Source organism: Microplitis mediator, chromosome 2, assembly GCF_029852145.1.
Source record: "Microplitis mediator isolate UGA2020A chromosome 2, iyMicMedi2.1, whole genome shotgun sequence".
Classification (NCBI taxonomy): Eukaryota; Metazoa; Arthropoda; class Insecta; order Hymenoptera; family Braconidae; genus Microplitis; species Microplitis mediator.
Genome location: NC_079970.1, coordinates 25,682,006 through 25,696,784, shown reverse-complemented (window position 1 = coordinate 25,696,784; position 14,779 = coordinate 25,682,006). Strand labels below are relative to the sequence as shown.

The 14,779-nt window shown below is 36.8% G+C and overlaps 3 protein-coding genes across 4 annotated transcripts; 1 reads left to right on the top strand and 2 right to left on the bottom strand.

Annotated features, from left to right (window-relative positions):
- Positions 1–117: 117 nt before the first annotated feature.
- LOC130663808 (serine/threonine-protein kinase PLK1-like) lies at positions 118–6,676 on the bottom strand. Its single transcript, XM_057463277.1, has 9 exons — positions 6,118–6,676; positions 5,546–5,948; positions 4,468–5,469; positions 3,205–3,309; positions 3,002–3,118; positions 2,467–2,681; positions 1,455–2,375; positions 1,215–1,348; positions 118–583 (listed from the first exon to the last, which is right to left on the bottom strand). The coding sequence occupies exons 3-9, from the start codon at positions 5,197–5,199 to the stop codon at positions 201–203; spliced, it is 2,607 nt and encodes an 868-aa protein (XP_057319260.1). The 5' UTR covers positions 5,200–5,469; positions 5,546–5,948; positions 6,118–6,676; the 3' UTR covers positions 118–200.
- A 374-nt stretch (positions 6,677–7,050) lies between these two features.
- On the top strand, positions 7,051–10,883 carry LOC130663811 (pleckstrin homology domain-containing family M member 1). The gene is made up of 4 exons (XM_057463281.1): positions 7,051–7,307; positions 7,405–8,856; positions 8,920–9,555; positions 9,616–10,883. Exons 2-4 carry the CDS (start codon positions 7,564–7,566, stop codon positions 9,742–9,744), a joined length of 2,058 nt encoding a protein of 685 aa, XP_057319264.1. The 5' UTR covers positions 7,051–7,307; positions 7,405–7,563; the 3' UTR covers positions 9,745–10,883.
- LOC130663809 (spindle assembly abnormal protein 6 homolog) lies at positions 10,841–13,713 on the bottom strand. 2 transcript variants are annotated; one of them, XM_057463280.1, is made up of 5 exons: positions 13,291–13,713; positions 12,663–13,189; positions 11,841–12,589; positions 11,447–11,745; positions 11,181–11,337 (listed from the first exon to the last, which is right to left on the bottom strand). In XM_057463280.1, exons 1-5 carry the CDS (start codon positions 13,480–13,482, stop codon positions 11,326–11,328), a joined length of 1,779 nt encoding a protein of 592 aa, XP_057319263.1. In that variant the 5' UTR covers positions 13,483–13,713; the 3' UTR covers positions 11,181–11,325. The 2 variants fall into 2 exon arrangements, with proteins under 2 accessions (XP_057319261.1, XP_057319263.1); XM_057463278.1 differs by having other exon boundaries at positions 10,841–11,745; positions 13,291–13,711.
- Positions 13,714–14,779: the final 1,066 nt, after the last annotated feature.

Here is a 14,779-nt window from a genome sequence, read left to right as displayed (position 1 = left end):
TTTTGCATTTTTTCAATCAAAACAACTATAACTTATCAACCGTTTCATTCTAATCTACCTGTGTTGCTAGTATTATATTTATATAATTGTTTATTATATTATTGTTTTTCCTGTTTCTTTTTTTTTTTATTGTAATTATTTTAATAACGAATTATTGCCCCGGAAGACATTAAATAATAATTATATTGCTGTGTTACAACTCAAGCGCGTGAGTTGATAGCACGATTTGCTGAAATCTCAGAACACGCGGCATTGTGCTCCAAGTGAGCAAATTCACGTGATGCTCTGCAAACATAATTTAATCTTTCATAAAGCTCACTTGTACAACCACAGTCACGTAAGTCGCGTAACCAATAAGAGGTAGCATGTCTGTCAGCATCAATATAAGTTACGAGATAGTCTCGTGTCCGTGCGCCTTCTGATACGACAATCTTGGTATGATCAACAAAAAAATTAACTTGCAACAGTGGAACCGTTAACTCCATCGCGATAGCCTTGTCCGTGCGTAGCCAGCGACGCATCCTGGGAACGCTGCTTGAGTTTCTTCGCGATAATTTCGTGCTACTGTCTCCTATTTCACCACCTGTATATTTATAATACCAAGCGTCAGTACTACCATTGACCAGGTGACCCCTCTTTATATCTCAGCCAAAAAAATATCAGTCGCCAATATCTCCATGTAAACCCTATCAAAAATCTATATGGAAACCCATATAAATGTATACAGAAAAATATGGATTTATGTAAGAACCCATAGAAATTAATATAAGAGTGCATGGATTTATATTAAAATTAATGTAAGAAACCATGACCATATGGGAAATCCACACAGGAAACTGTGGGTACTTGGATTCCCATATAGAAACTTGATATGGATTTCTCTATGGGAAATCAATATAAAAATCTGGAGTATCTGCATTTCTATGTCTATCGTCTATTGATATATGAATAGATGAACAGATTAATATTCTTATAGGAAACCATATGGGAATCCATCCGAAAACGTCACGTGGGAACCCACATAGAAGCTTGGATCTAGATTGGATTCCCATATGGATTTTTTTGATAGGAAAAATATCAACTTACGCTCCTATCAAATGTAAAATCGAGATATTAGTGACTGAAATATTTAACCTGATAAATTTTGACTGAGATGTTTTTAATTATTTTTACTCAACTGACTCTATAAATAAATAAAAAAATAAAAAACAAACCATTAGTTAAGTGATCATCCATGTATTCAGTGAAATGCCGAAGAAGTTCAAGCTTCTCGTGCATAAATGTAGGAACATCACGTTCACGAGCGTAACGAGTTACTTCATCATCCGGTGTCGTGTACTCAACTCGTCTGGAACAAGTAAATAAAAATATATATATTATAAGTACAGTTGTACATTCAATGCAAATGAATAAATAAATATATAAGAAAAAAAAAGTACGGGGAATTTAAATACCTTCGATCCCGAGTGTAGCTCATCTTGGAGCTATCGTTGAAGAGAACTCCGACCGAGCGGTCTGACAATTGAAAGCACAATCCATACTTATTAGAGTAATCTATCCACTTAGTGATAAATAGGGGAGCAACTCCATCAACCGGCAGCGGATTACACGTAGTTCTGTTGTAACGTATCTCTGTCAGGCAATGCTCCAATGCGCGGTGCATCATTGCGCTTTCAGAAGATTTTTTTCGATCGGGATACAAGAAATTACCAATTCTATGACGCAATTTCGTGAGCTTGGGGAATTTGCGGACAAGCCAATGCCCCACTTTAGATTTTTTCTGTGTCTCTTTTTGCGACTGAGGTGTGATTGGCTTAACGGTAGCTATCGCAGCAATACTCTTGGGCTTAGATTCAATGTGTGGGACGTTGGTTAGCGTCGGTAGTGGCACAGCTCCCACGGGACTGCGTTGGAACGTTGATGATCTAGATGAGGCGGAAGACAGAGAAGAGCCGGAAGGTAGAGTTGAACAGGGTGCAAGCAGTGATGATTTAACATTGTTGTCAATCAATGGACTGTGAAGTGTTGGCATACGGTAACAACACGAGTGAGCTAATTTTGTAGGGACGTATTCCATCGTGAGATACGGATGCTCTTTAACACGTTCCAGCGACGGACGGAGCTCAGGCAAAGGTTGAAGAAGCCAACGAATCAGATCCTGCCCGCTGCAGCTCACTATAGAGTCATCAAGTTTCTTGTAGCTATTGTTACATATTCTCGAGTAGGTTTCCTTCAGGGTGGCGGTATCAAATGGCGGTTGACCGGCTAACAAGGCATACAAAATACATCCCAGAGCCCATACGTCTGCTTCATAACTGTGGGCTTGCTTGTACAGGACTTCCGGAGCTATATAATTTGGTGTTCCGCATACCGTTCTACAAAATACACAAATTTACCCATTGATCGTTATCACTATCATCATAATTAAATTTTTGCTGATGAAAAAATGAACCTCAGTAGACTTACACACGTCTTCGCTGACCATCAGGGCGCGTTGCCATACCAAAGTCACCAATTTTAACAATCATGCCATCGGATAAAAACATGTTGCCGGGTTTAAGGTCACGATGAACGACTTTCTGCGAGTGGATGTAGGCTACACCGGTAACCATTTGTTTCATGTAATAGCGTGCTTCTGGTTCAGTAACTTTACCTCGGTATTTAAGCACGTGCATCAAACTCTACGAATGCATTAAAGCATTAAATCAAACCATAATAATTAGGGGGCCGTTCATTAAATACGTTCGGACTTATGAGAGGGTGTCGATTACTGCGACAAGGGAGTCGGGGGGTCCAAGAAAAATTTTGCAAATTTTATATCATGTACAGGTGGGGCTTTCATTTGTGACGGAACATTGATAGGGAGCCGCAGAAAACGTGACGAAGGGGGGAGGGGGTTAAAAAGGTAAAATTTTGCGTGACGTATTTTATGAACGGCCCCTTCATCGTTTCAAAAGATGAATGATTGCGTGTGAAAAAAAAAAGAGAAATTTTTTACTACCTTTCGCGGGCAAGCCTCTAAAAGCATGTAAACATTTAAACTGTCCTCGAAGTAATGATGCATTTGCACAACGTTTATGTGATTCAAGTCTTTGTGAATCATTATTTCACGTGCAATCTATTTATGGCAATAAAAATATTATTAAATATAACAGGAAGTTGGTATTTTGTATTACAATAGTTATATAAAATAATTCTTCATACTTTTTGTATGTGAATTTTCTGCATACGGTTTTTCGGAATTATTTTACATGCGTATTTATTGCCGTTCGCTATGTCCGTCATCAAATAAACTCTCGCGAAGCCACCCTAGAAATAAAAGTAAAAAAAATAATAATAATCACATTAGCTTCATAAATATGGATTACATATATTGAATTATATTTCTAAACGTCAGATTTATTGTTTATATTGAATTAATAGAATGTCTATTCTTAAGTGACGTCAGTGGAAATACGTAAAGTATTTTTTCCCGCGAGCTAAGTAATTGAGTAGACAAACATATATAGTATGTAAGTAGGAAAGAAAATGAGACGAACATCACGCAACAAACCAAAAATAAATGAGTAGTCTGGTTTGTAAACAGACATGCCAGAAATTCGGTCACATTGTCGTGAAAAAATTTTTTACTTTTATTTAAACTCCCGCCATCGCTTGATTGAGCAATAAATTTTATCATTGAACACAAGAGTTAAATATGCATTTATAATAAATAATAATAATAATAATAATAGAAGGATAAAATGACTTGATGAATAAAGAAAAAATAAAAGCAAGCAGTAGCGGATGCCTTTGGATATATTATTACATAGAGAGTGTACGCAGGAGGTGCACGATTCGAGATGATGAAAAAAAAAATTACTAAGAATAAGAAGAAGAAGAAAAAAGTTTAAGAAGCGAGAGGGGTGCAACTTCCGTTGAGAGTCAAGGAGAAAAAAAGTGCATCGAACTGAACTTGCTTGAGTTGGTATTGTGGTATACGAGAGCGAGAGTAGAGTAGAATCAACCTCCACACATTTATATATGTGTGTATATGTATATATATGTTATACTTGTGGGACTCGATAGTGTATATCCAGAACAAGTAACATGGGACTCAGGTAGAGGCAGAATAAAACCCTCAGGGGGGTTCGTCCCCTTGTTCTCACGGCGGTGAACAAGGCCGCCTCGTACGGGTGCACAACGTCAGCAGGAGCCTGAATGCTTTCGTGACTCAACGACTAGTGACTAGAGACCAAGACATCGTCACAAGGATAGCAAGTAAAGTAGTAAAAGGTTCAACGACTATAACTTATATTAGGTGTGCAAAGTATGCTGGCATATCTATATAAGTATATAAATATTCTGCCCATAATGTTGGATGTGTATATATATATATATATGTATGTATGTATATAATAAACGAGTTATTTCAATGTATGAGATAATGATGTAAACGTGAAAGGCGTGTAACAACCGCGTACGAACCTTTCCAAGAAACTGTCCCTTGTGATATGCATTGCCCTGGACTGAATCCACAACGTAATCAGAGGACTCATTCTCAGCGGAATTATTGTCCCACGATTTATTATTCACTGGTACCAGTTGATTCACTGGAGATGCAAATACTGAAGAAGATATTTGATTGTCATTGGTCCTTGGTCCATTGTTGCTCGATCTGCTTGTCGTATCTGAAAGCACTCCCAGTGAATCAAGCCCGTCAAGACTTGATATCCGCGCAGTTGCTGCTGACGATCTTCCTTGTGCCGTTGTCGAGGATGTTCTCATTACTGTTGTTGCTGTTGGTGGTGGCGGTGAAATGACGATTTTATTTTTTGCCGTACCAGAGCTTGAAAAAATCCCTGGCTCGGAGCTTGCTCGTCTCGTGTCCCGATTTATTGGCAAGTCTCGCAGGGATGCAGGAAGCGAGGACACTGTCCGACACACTGTCGATGTGCACGGCGCACATGTTGAACAGCTTCTCCCGTCACTGGTAATCAAAGCTTTCGAGTATGACTTGTTATCTTTGATAACCATTAAACTTTCTTTGCTCATTTCGTACGGTATGTTCATTTTTTCCGTATGACTACTCAACGACTCGGCGTTATCTCGTTTTATGTTTGGATTTTCGTACGCCGATAATGACGATGACCTAGGGTTAATATTTATTTTTGAATCACTCGGAGTTTCTATTGTACACTCACTCGTTGTTATCTTCATTTGAGGCACTGAATAAACAGTTCGGCATATCAGGTTCTACCCTACTTCCGTGCCCTGCGATTATCTAAAAATATCCTGCTGGACTTTTGATACCACAACCAAAGAAAATTATTTTTATTTTTATGTAAAATTAAAATTCACCAAAATTACTAATGCCTTCAATTGTATCCGTAAAAAATATTTTTCTTTCTATGGACCGGAAGTTTCAGTGATACTCGAATTTAGGCACATTGGTACTTTTATCTTCGTGCCTTCTATTTAAACTATTTTCTAAAATAAAAAAAGTAAATTAATTTATTTATTTTAATTATCTTTTGAGTTTAAATTAATGACTTAAAATTCCTACCTTGTACGTCTGTCGATTATCAAACTGGATTATCAACAAAGAAAATTACAACACTAAAGTATATGCGCGTGTCATACTTATGTCAAGGTAAAAATCACTCATTACTTATACGGTGACTGACAATGACTGTACTCTGATTTAAATCCAAGATATATATCTATATATATTACAGTAATGTAAAATAAATGAGATATATAAAATAGTTGGCAGAAAATATATTTATTCTTGAGGATTCTGATAACGTCCAAGGTAATAGCGAAGTAACACCAGACCAAGGCTCCACCCGCGACAAGTACGAATGTCTCCCGGACAGTAAAATTTCCTTCGGCGATCGATCGTTGAGCTCCAGACAACGCGGACGCAGCAGCTTTGACATCATCAACGTCACCATCTAATTATATCCCTACAATAAATAAAAATAATAACAATAACAACAAAAATATGTAACACATAACGATTAATTGATTTTAAAAATAAACCGCCGCCAGTATGAACGTTACAAAATAAAACTCGTTTTGGAGTCAGAGAAGACAGGTACCAACATATTTATATATAAATTACATAGAAAATACCTGATTGTCTCGGTCGTTTTTCCATTTTCCTGTTTCACAACCAACTCCATGTCACTTTAGATCTTATTTATCATTTACCATAACATCCCCATGACAATTAGCACAATAATACACGCATTGTCCTGCGTCGTGTCTTACCAGCGATCTTAGTCACGGAATTCCAGAAACAGGTGCAACGATGGCTCAACTTAACTGGAACTGGATGGCAAGCAGACTCAAGGTCCAACTTATGGTGCCGAGGTACAGGTAATTCAAAATTAAAAAGTTTCAAGGAAACAACAAGTGTACGGCATATTTATTGATTACTGTTTGGAGAAAACTGACAGTTATCGGGAAAGTGGTAAATGAAACTCAGAAAAATAAGACACGTTAGTGGTGGGCTGGTGGTGGCTGGTGTAGAGCTATAGGACACTGATGAATACTGAAGCGTTTACTAAAGTCAGCAACGAGGCTGCGCGAATACCGACCGCCAAGCGGTTCTACATCCCCACTTTTAAATTTTCTTGATACCTTTCCCTACCATTCCCCACTGATCCTCTACCTCTACCTCTGCCTCTACCTCTTGTCTCTTGTCCTTGTCCTGGTCTGGTACTTGCGCTGCTGGTTAATGTTAAGGTACTGGTGCTTGTGGTGGTGGTAAATTGGTAATGCTGGTGCTGGTGCACATACACTTAGTCCAATACCCAGAGCCCAGAGCGAGAATCACAGAATAGCATGACATCTTCCTGCCTGGCCAGTTCTACAAGTTCCCCCTAGATTCGAACGGGTTTCTTTTGACTCTTACATCAATCTTTATCCTTTTTTATTATTTTTGTTACTCAACTTTATTTTTTACTAAACAAATAATTTAATGACTTTGATAAAGCCCAGGTCGTTCACCGTTAAATAATATTTCATTCCTTAAATAAATACCGACTAGCAACAGCTGGACTGGGATCAACACTCAATTAATGTTAATTATAAATTTTATTATTATTCGCTGACCTTCGATTATGATTATTATGAAAGACTTGAGCGCAAACTTTATATTACTGTGACTAAATTATTTTATATACATTTATATATATATATATGTATATATAATATGTGTCAGCAATGATGACGTATGATTTGTCTAATCGTCCAAGTATAACCTCAAAGATCATGAATTATCAGCTAAAATGATGATAATAAATATATGATTTATATGAGTAAGGGTGTCTTTTTTATTTATCTATAAAAATAAATAATTATTTTAACTTTTATTAAATAAGTGATTAATTATGACATTTACGATTGTGGTTTTAGTTGTCAAAATATTGTGATATGGAGCTCGATGCGATGATAACTTAATTGCTGGTTAATTTGATGAGGAAGGAAAAAATGATTATTTTGTACTGACGAAAATGATCACTAGGATCGACAGAAAATTGATGGATGTGATTCTCTATAAATTACCAGTTAAAAATGAATTCATTGTTGAAGTCCGTAAAGTCAATAGCCAACAAGAGGCACTTCCTGGTGAAGGAGTCGCTGAGGAAACAATTGAACGCAACGGTGATGGAGTTGCAGGGCGTCGAGGGAATATCTGAAGGTACTATTGGAAATTGCGAGGAAACGATGGCACTTTGTTCAGTGCTGGAAGCGATATTCCTTCATGGTCTCAAGGACAGTTTGTTGAATCGAGTGACTGAGGTGCTGAGTGGTCCCGATTTCGACGCAATGCCACAGCCGAGTTTCTGGGGCCCGCTGCTGGTTTTCTCCCATCGTGAAATGATTGACCAGATACTGAATCTCCAGCAGATAACCACTGAAGTTGGTTACTGTCGTGCGTGGATAAGGCTCGCAATTAATGAGGGTCTTCTGTCGAGCTATTTGTCATCAATACAACGGGACGATTCAGCATTGAAACCTTATTATGATCGGTCTGCGTTCATTCGAGATTCGGATCATGTTGAGGTCGCCAGAAGATTGGTCGAAAGCCTTGACAGTATCACTTTTCAGTTGGCTTGTAATACTAGTTTACTAAATTTTTGGTCTAGCACGCCGCTGCTGATGGCTGCTATCTGGCTACCGCCAATGAAGTCGTGTCCTGTCTTCAGCGCTGTTGATATTGCCAAGACAATTAACAGTGATCCGATAGACTCTTCTTACAACAGCGATGATGTAGAGACTGCTAGTTCTATTGGTAGTATGGGATCATTTTCATCTCAGTCTATTTTAAATAACGTCTCGGCGCTCAGTGAAGATGATGCGTTGAGAATAATACTGGCCAATGGTGGGAGGCAGATTAAAATTGATGAGAAAAGTGCTAGAGATGGTGGAGAATCTAGCAGATCAAGGCCAGCTCAGGAGGATCCTAAGATTGGGGAGGAAAATGGCCCGGTGCTGAAAGAAAGTAAACCTGAGGTGTCAACTGACGTAGCGATGGCTGAAGTTGAAAGTGTTGAGAGCGCGACCCAAATAGATGCAGAGGAAGAAAAGGAACCAGCGAAAGCTGAAGTTGTTGGTAATTCGTTGATTGGAAAACTTGGGTGGTCGACGTCGATAGAAGAGGGCGAGTCTTCTATGACTTCGTCAATGGTATCGCGAGGCTCACTCGTCGAGCCACGGACTCCTGGTGACGGTGCGACTTATGACGCTTTGATCAAAAGTTATCATACCGCTGGCTACGCTACTTCACCAGACATTCGTGACTTTCTTAATAAATACACGCCTGGAGTGACCCAGGAGCAGGAAGAACCTAAACCTGAAGTCAAGGTAATTTAGTTTTTATTTTTACAAATAAGGAAAATTTTTAATTTTTTTTGTGATAAATTTTAGACTGGAGACAACTTAGAGGACCAGATAGGAAGATTGCCGCGGGAAAAGGGTCTAGATGTTCAGAACTACAGTTGCTTTGACTGCGGACACGCTATCGGGATGACGTTTTCCAAAGCTTACGTTTGTGGATTTTCTGGAAATTATTTCTGCATCAACTGCATGGCAACTGAAGAATTTTTAATACCATCGCGTATAATTCATAACTGGGATTTAAAACACTACAGGGTCAGTGTAAAAGCGGCATCGTATCTTACAGACTGCGCAACTTTGTTGAACCTAAAGGTTTTAAATCCAAAAATTTATGCGGCAGTTGACAGTATGGCACAATTACGTACTTTAAGAATACAATTGAATCTTCTACGTGCGTATTTATTTACCTGCCGTGAACCGATTATCGAGTCACTGCAGAAAAAAGTTTCACCACGTGACTATTTGTACGAACACGTGCACCAGTACTCAGTATCAGACCTTCTGGACGTACCTTCGGGATCTTTAGCTCAACAGCTACAGAAAATAGTTGAGTTTGCGAGAAATCATGTTTTGAATTGCTGGCTTTGTAGTCAGAAAGGTTTCATCTGTGAAATTTGTAATAATCCTAAAGTTATTTATCCATTCGACATGGCGTCTACTTACAGAGTAAGTATTTTAATTTTAAAATTAAATTTATAAATTATTTATCTGATTCATGAATTTTAGTGTGGAGAGTGCAATGCTGTCTTTCATGCCGACTGTCTTAATTCCAAAAAACCCTGTCCCAAATGCGAGCGTAAGCGAAAGCGGACAGATCGGCCGCCGATTGATGCTCAAGAATCCACATCAACGTGATAACAGGTTATCAGCAATATAGATAATTAAGTAAATAAAATATCATCGCTTGATTGCAATGATTCTTAAAGAGCTTTAAAATTAATTTTTAATATTACAATTAAGTGAAAGCCCTAATTATTTACACTAACGAGTAAGCTAGGCATTGTAATAAATTTTTAAAATTCATTTTGCGTATGCCCAAGTAGCACAGACACACCTTAAGATGTCATTTAAAAGGACGAGATAAATTTTTTCTCGAAGCCAAGTTTTGTGCAGATGTTGATTCTAGGAGTCATAGAAAATTTTTCTTCTTTTTTCTGTCTTAAAAAAGTCATTTTAATTAAAAAATTGTTTAGATGACTTATTAGACAATTATTTGTAATTTACTCCGGTTGTTACTTGTGTTGAGTCTTTTAAGCCGATGTTTTTTTGATGAAAAATTTCTGATCATTCAAAATTTTGCCTTATCGATTGGTCAAAAAGCAGCCTCAAAACTCCTATCTTACAGATGTCACAAACCAAAGTGTGCTACTTGGGTGACCGCATTTTGTAAATGTACCAGTTATGGACATGGTATATAGTAAATTAAATTTTTTTTTTTGATAAATCTTTTTAACTATAAATTGGAGTGCATTTTCTAGTGTCCTGCGTATTGCAGAGATTATTAAAAAAATACTTGTATTTTAAAAATATCGAAGGTTGACTTGAAACTTGGTCAGAACTTTCTGGTCGTTAGAAATTTAAAAATGCGCAATTTTTAAATTTAAGAAGGGTCTGAACTTTTTTCTCTATCACACTCAAGTCGACGAACGGTACTATCTTTGTTGCACTTGCGCAGTAAATGGAAACTTTTCCTACCTTTTTTTTTTAGACAAATGAACATTTTTTATAAATGAAAACGCAGAATGCGTCGAGCCTCGTTCTTAATTTTGCGTTTAGAGAATTTGCTTTATAGGAAAACTCGGAAAAAATTACTATCGATCCTCCTCAAGTAATTTATCGGTATTTGAAAAAAAGTCCCCTCAATTGTGAGAGCAACAAAGATAGTGGAGGTTTCCCCAAATAAACAATTAAGTGTAAATAATTGGGTATTTTACGTTACCACGTTGTAATATTTACGATAAATTATAATTAATTTAATATTTATATGTACAAAAATACAAAAAATAATTATTATCTAATAGTAAAACTAACAATATATTTTTTCATCTTCTAAAGTAATCGCTTATTGTCAATGATTTTAATTGTAATTAACTAATTGTTATTATACATATATATGTGTATATATAATAATACTTTGTACTTGGTATAATTTAACATAATTTGAGGATAATTAAAAAAATAATGTTATGGGTTTATAATAAATTGGCAGGTGGATATAAAAATATTTCTACATCATAATAATATACTACGCATATTAATGCAACGATTTAGGAAAATACGCGGAAGGCAATAACGGTTTGTAACTGTTGGCTCGTCTTAGCCCGCCTTGCAAAGTCGTTGGCCCAGAGGCGCTTTTTGATTTACCAACACTACCCAGTGCCATATTATTGTCCGTAATAGCTGGAGTTGACGTAACGCCATTTGTTGCTGCTGTTGTTATTGGATTACCTGGCAATTTATTTAAAACATTTAAACGATCCAATGGTGTACTTGTACTCGTTATTTGTCCAGGTCTATTGAATGTCATTATACCAACAGTACTGTCGGTGATACCTACGCCAGTCGAACGACCGCCGGTTGTTGTCAGTCGTCCTGTTTGATTGGCACTTGGATTTGACAAGACTGCGGGATTACGTAGTGGTAATCCTGCAATAGGTACACTGTGATTTGTAGCAGTAGTAGTTGTCGCAGCAGTAATAGGCGTTCGTGTTTCAAATTTACTCGCTGAAAATTTGTTCTGACGCGGTAACGTTAATTGGAATGTTGATGGAATGCTAATGGGTACTGCTGCTGATGTCGTTGCACTTTGAAGTGGTGACTGGGACTCGGCTAATCGACGATTCAACCAACTGATAACTGTCGTACATTTAATTTAAATAATTAATTATTAAAAATAAAACGATAATATTTCAAGTGGGCAAATTTAAATTTAAATAAAAAAAAATACATACCGTTATCATTATTTTTAATTATCTTCTCTTTGTCTTCCAATTGAGTCTGCATTGTCTTCAATTGATCCTTCGATGAATCCAGTTCAGTCTTCAAAGCTCTCAATTCCTTCGCCTGCTCATCGAGTTTACCCTGCAACTCTCCTATTTCTTTTTGCTTAACATCCAGAAGTCTCTCCTGCTCCAAAGCGATGCCTGTACGTAACTTAAGTTTTGATTTCGTCGACTCCAGGTCATTTTGCAGTTTCTTAATTATTTCATTGGCTTTTATAACTTCATCGCTGACATTTTTCAACGCATTCTGTTTGCGCTGCACCTGATTCTCTTTCTGCGCGAGCATTTCTTCGAGCTGCTGCTTCTGTTCTTTGCTCGTCTTCAGCATTTCCATGTGCTTGCTTATCAAAATAGCTTTATCTTTTAACTCCTGTTCCATCACAGCTACACGAGTTTTCAAATCGTTAACATATTTATCTTTCTCATGATAATCAACGTCTAGTTTTGAGTTTTGTTTTTTCAATTGATTCAGATCACGCTGTGCTAAATTTAACTCGCGTTCCAAATTTTGTAATTGTTTAGATTGTTCTTTGTTTGTAGCTTCTAAAAATGATTGTTTATCTTTGTATGTTGTATTTTGCGATCGTAATTCAGCGATTTCTGTATGGAGTTGTTGCAATGTGTCGCTATGCTGTCTTTCCATATCCATTTTTTCAATTTCTGTTGATCTCTGCCATTCTAATTTAGCCTGCGCTAGTCTTGAAAAACAAAAATATTAATTTTCAATAAACAAATAGACAAATAAATAAATAAATATGTAAACAAACATACCGATCTTTTTCAATACTCAATTGATGGCTCGTTGTCATCTGCAGCTGATTTTTTTCAGCCCGAAATTTCTGTTCCAGCAGCTCCAAGTCTCTCGTCTTACATTCCAACTCTTCATTAACGCTACTTAATCTTCCCTCAAGTGAAATAACTTCACGATTCTTGTTATTTAAATTTTCCTTCAACTGTTTCATCTTCATGGCCATGTGAGTTTTAATATCCGAGTCACTTGCTGGTGATATATTCAGACTCAAATGGCACAGATGCTTAAAATTATTTGTCTCAACAAGTTTAAATATCCAGTCCCCGCTCTCTTCAGACAGCAGTAACAAGAACTTGGGTGGCATTTTTGAAGTCCCTGTCATTGATCCATGAGACTGCTCCAGCAAATGAATCAACTGGGTAGCGAAGTTGTCAAAGTCAACCAGCAGACCTTGCTGGGCTTTGAGAACTTTGAAATCATCTTCAGTAATCAGCAACGAGTACAAAAAACAGGGATCATCATCATCTGATAAAAGAACGCACAGAGTCTGTAAAAAAAAATTTATTTATTGACTGACATGTCACTATCAGCTGGGCAAAATAAATGTAATAAAATAATAAATGAAATTTTACGAAATTGTAAAATTACCTTACGACAAACTGGACTTATTCCCGAATGAATTTCAACATTGACTCTTAACTCTCGTTGACGTTCTTCTTTATATTGCGGTTTCAAATAAACTTTCTGTACTTTTGTATACAAAACCTCAACATTATTTAATTGCATCGCTATTTCACCAGATTGTAATGTATTACCTGCTAGACTATTCATGAAATTCATTATCAACTTTTTAATATATTACTTATTTTAATATTAATGAGTGAGGATAATAATTTATAATATAAAATTGACATTTGTTTAACTTAGTTTTTGTCAGACATCAGTTCAACTTCAACATGACGCTTTCCTACTTTTAAATTGGTTATCATTAGTCCCGTTTTTATTTAACGACGAGTTGAATGTTTCGTTCATGTAAACTCAGTATTAAGTTTTTTTAAACATAATTTTTCTCCTCGACGGGCGGAAAGCGTCAACTTTCGTCCCGCTGTGCAAAACGAAGTTGCCGCTTTCCGCCTCCGTCGAGGAGAAAAATAGCATACACTCCTCGGGAAGTAAATAAGAAAGCCTCAGATCACATGTTTGTTGACCTCGGCTTCGCCTCGGCCAACAATTACATGTGATCTGAGACATTTCTTACTTTACTTCCCTCGATGTGTAATATACTATTAAAATGGGGTAAATTCTCAGATGATATTTAAATTTGGAAAATAAATTGTGTGTGAATGTAGCAGACATGAGACATTGTATAAATTTTAAATAATAAAATGAATAAATAAATTGAAAAGCCACAACCCAGACAACATGTTTCTATGAATGTTCTGAGGCTAAAAAAAATTTTGTTTTCGACCATGAATTGAATTTATTTTACTTATTTCCGTGGCCACGGATGATCTAGAATTGATTTCAAGTCAATTGATCCCCGAAAAAAAAATTTGCTGCTGAATTGAACCCTCAGAGGCCCACTTTTGTGTTGTGAGCTGCTGTAGTGGATCTGGGGCTTCCTAAAAATTTTTTTTTAACATGAATTGAATTTATTTTACTTATTTCCGTGGCCACGGATGATCTAGAATTGATTTCAAGTCAATTGATCCCCGAAAAAAAAATTTGCTGCTGGGTCGACTCCTCAGAGGACATCTTTTGTGTTGTGAGCTGCTGTCAGATGCTGTAGTAGATCTGGGGCTACCAAAAAATTTTTTTTGACCATGAATTGAATTTATTTTACTTATTTCCTTGGCCACGGATGATCTAGAATTCATTTCAAGTCAATCGATCCCCGGAAAAAAAATTTGCTGCTGGATTGACCTCTCATAGGGCCACTTTTGTGTTGTGCTGCTGTCAGATGCTGTAGTGGATCTGGAGCTTCCTAAAAATTTTTTTTGACCATGAATTGAATTTATTTTACTTGTTTCCGTGGCCACGGATGATCTAGAATTGATTTCAAGTCATTTGATCCTCGAAAAAAAAATTTGCTGCTGGATTGACCTCTCATAGGTCACTTCTTTGGTGAAAATTTTTC

Coding starts and splice junctions, on each gene's coding strand:
- LOC130663809 (XM_057463278.1), bottom strand. CDS start 13,482: ATGAATTTCATGAATAGTCTAGCAGGTAATACATTACAATCTGGTGAA. Junction 13,190..13,290: donor TAAGTCCAGTTTGTCGTAAG/GTAATTTTACAA, acceptor TTTTTTTTACAG/ACTCTGTGCGTTCTTTTATC. Junction 11,746..11,840: donor AATTAAAAATAATGATAACG/GTATGTATTTTT, acceptor AATGTACGACAG/TTATCAGTTGGTTGAATCGT.
- LOC130663811 (XM_057463281.1), top strand. CDS start 7,564: ATGAATTCATTGTTGAAGTCCGTAAAGTCAATAGCCAACAAGAGGCAC. Junction 8,857..8,919: donor AACCTAAACCTGAAGTCAAG/GTAATTTAGTTT, acceptor GATAAATTTTAG/ACTGGAGACAACTTAGAGGA. Junction 9,556..9,615: donor ACATGGCGTCTACTTACAGA/GTAAGTATTTTA, acceptor CATGAATTTTAG/TGTGGAGAGTGCAATGCTGT.
- LOC130663808 (XM_057463277.1), bottom strand. CDS start 5,199: ATGAAGATAACAACGAGTGAGTGTACAATAGAAACTCCGAGTGATTCA. Junction 3,310..4,467: donor AGGGACAGTTTCTTGGAAAG/GTTCGTACGCGG, acceptor TTTTATTTCTAG/GGTGGCTTCGCGAGAGTTTA. Junction 1,349..1,454: donor AGCTACACTCGGGATCGAAG/GTATTTAAATTC, acceptor TACTTGTTCCAG/ACGAGTTGAGTACACGACAC.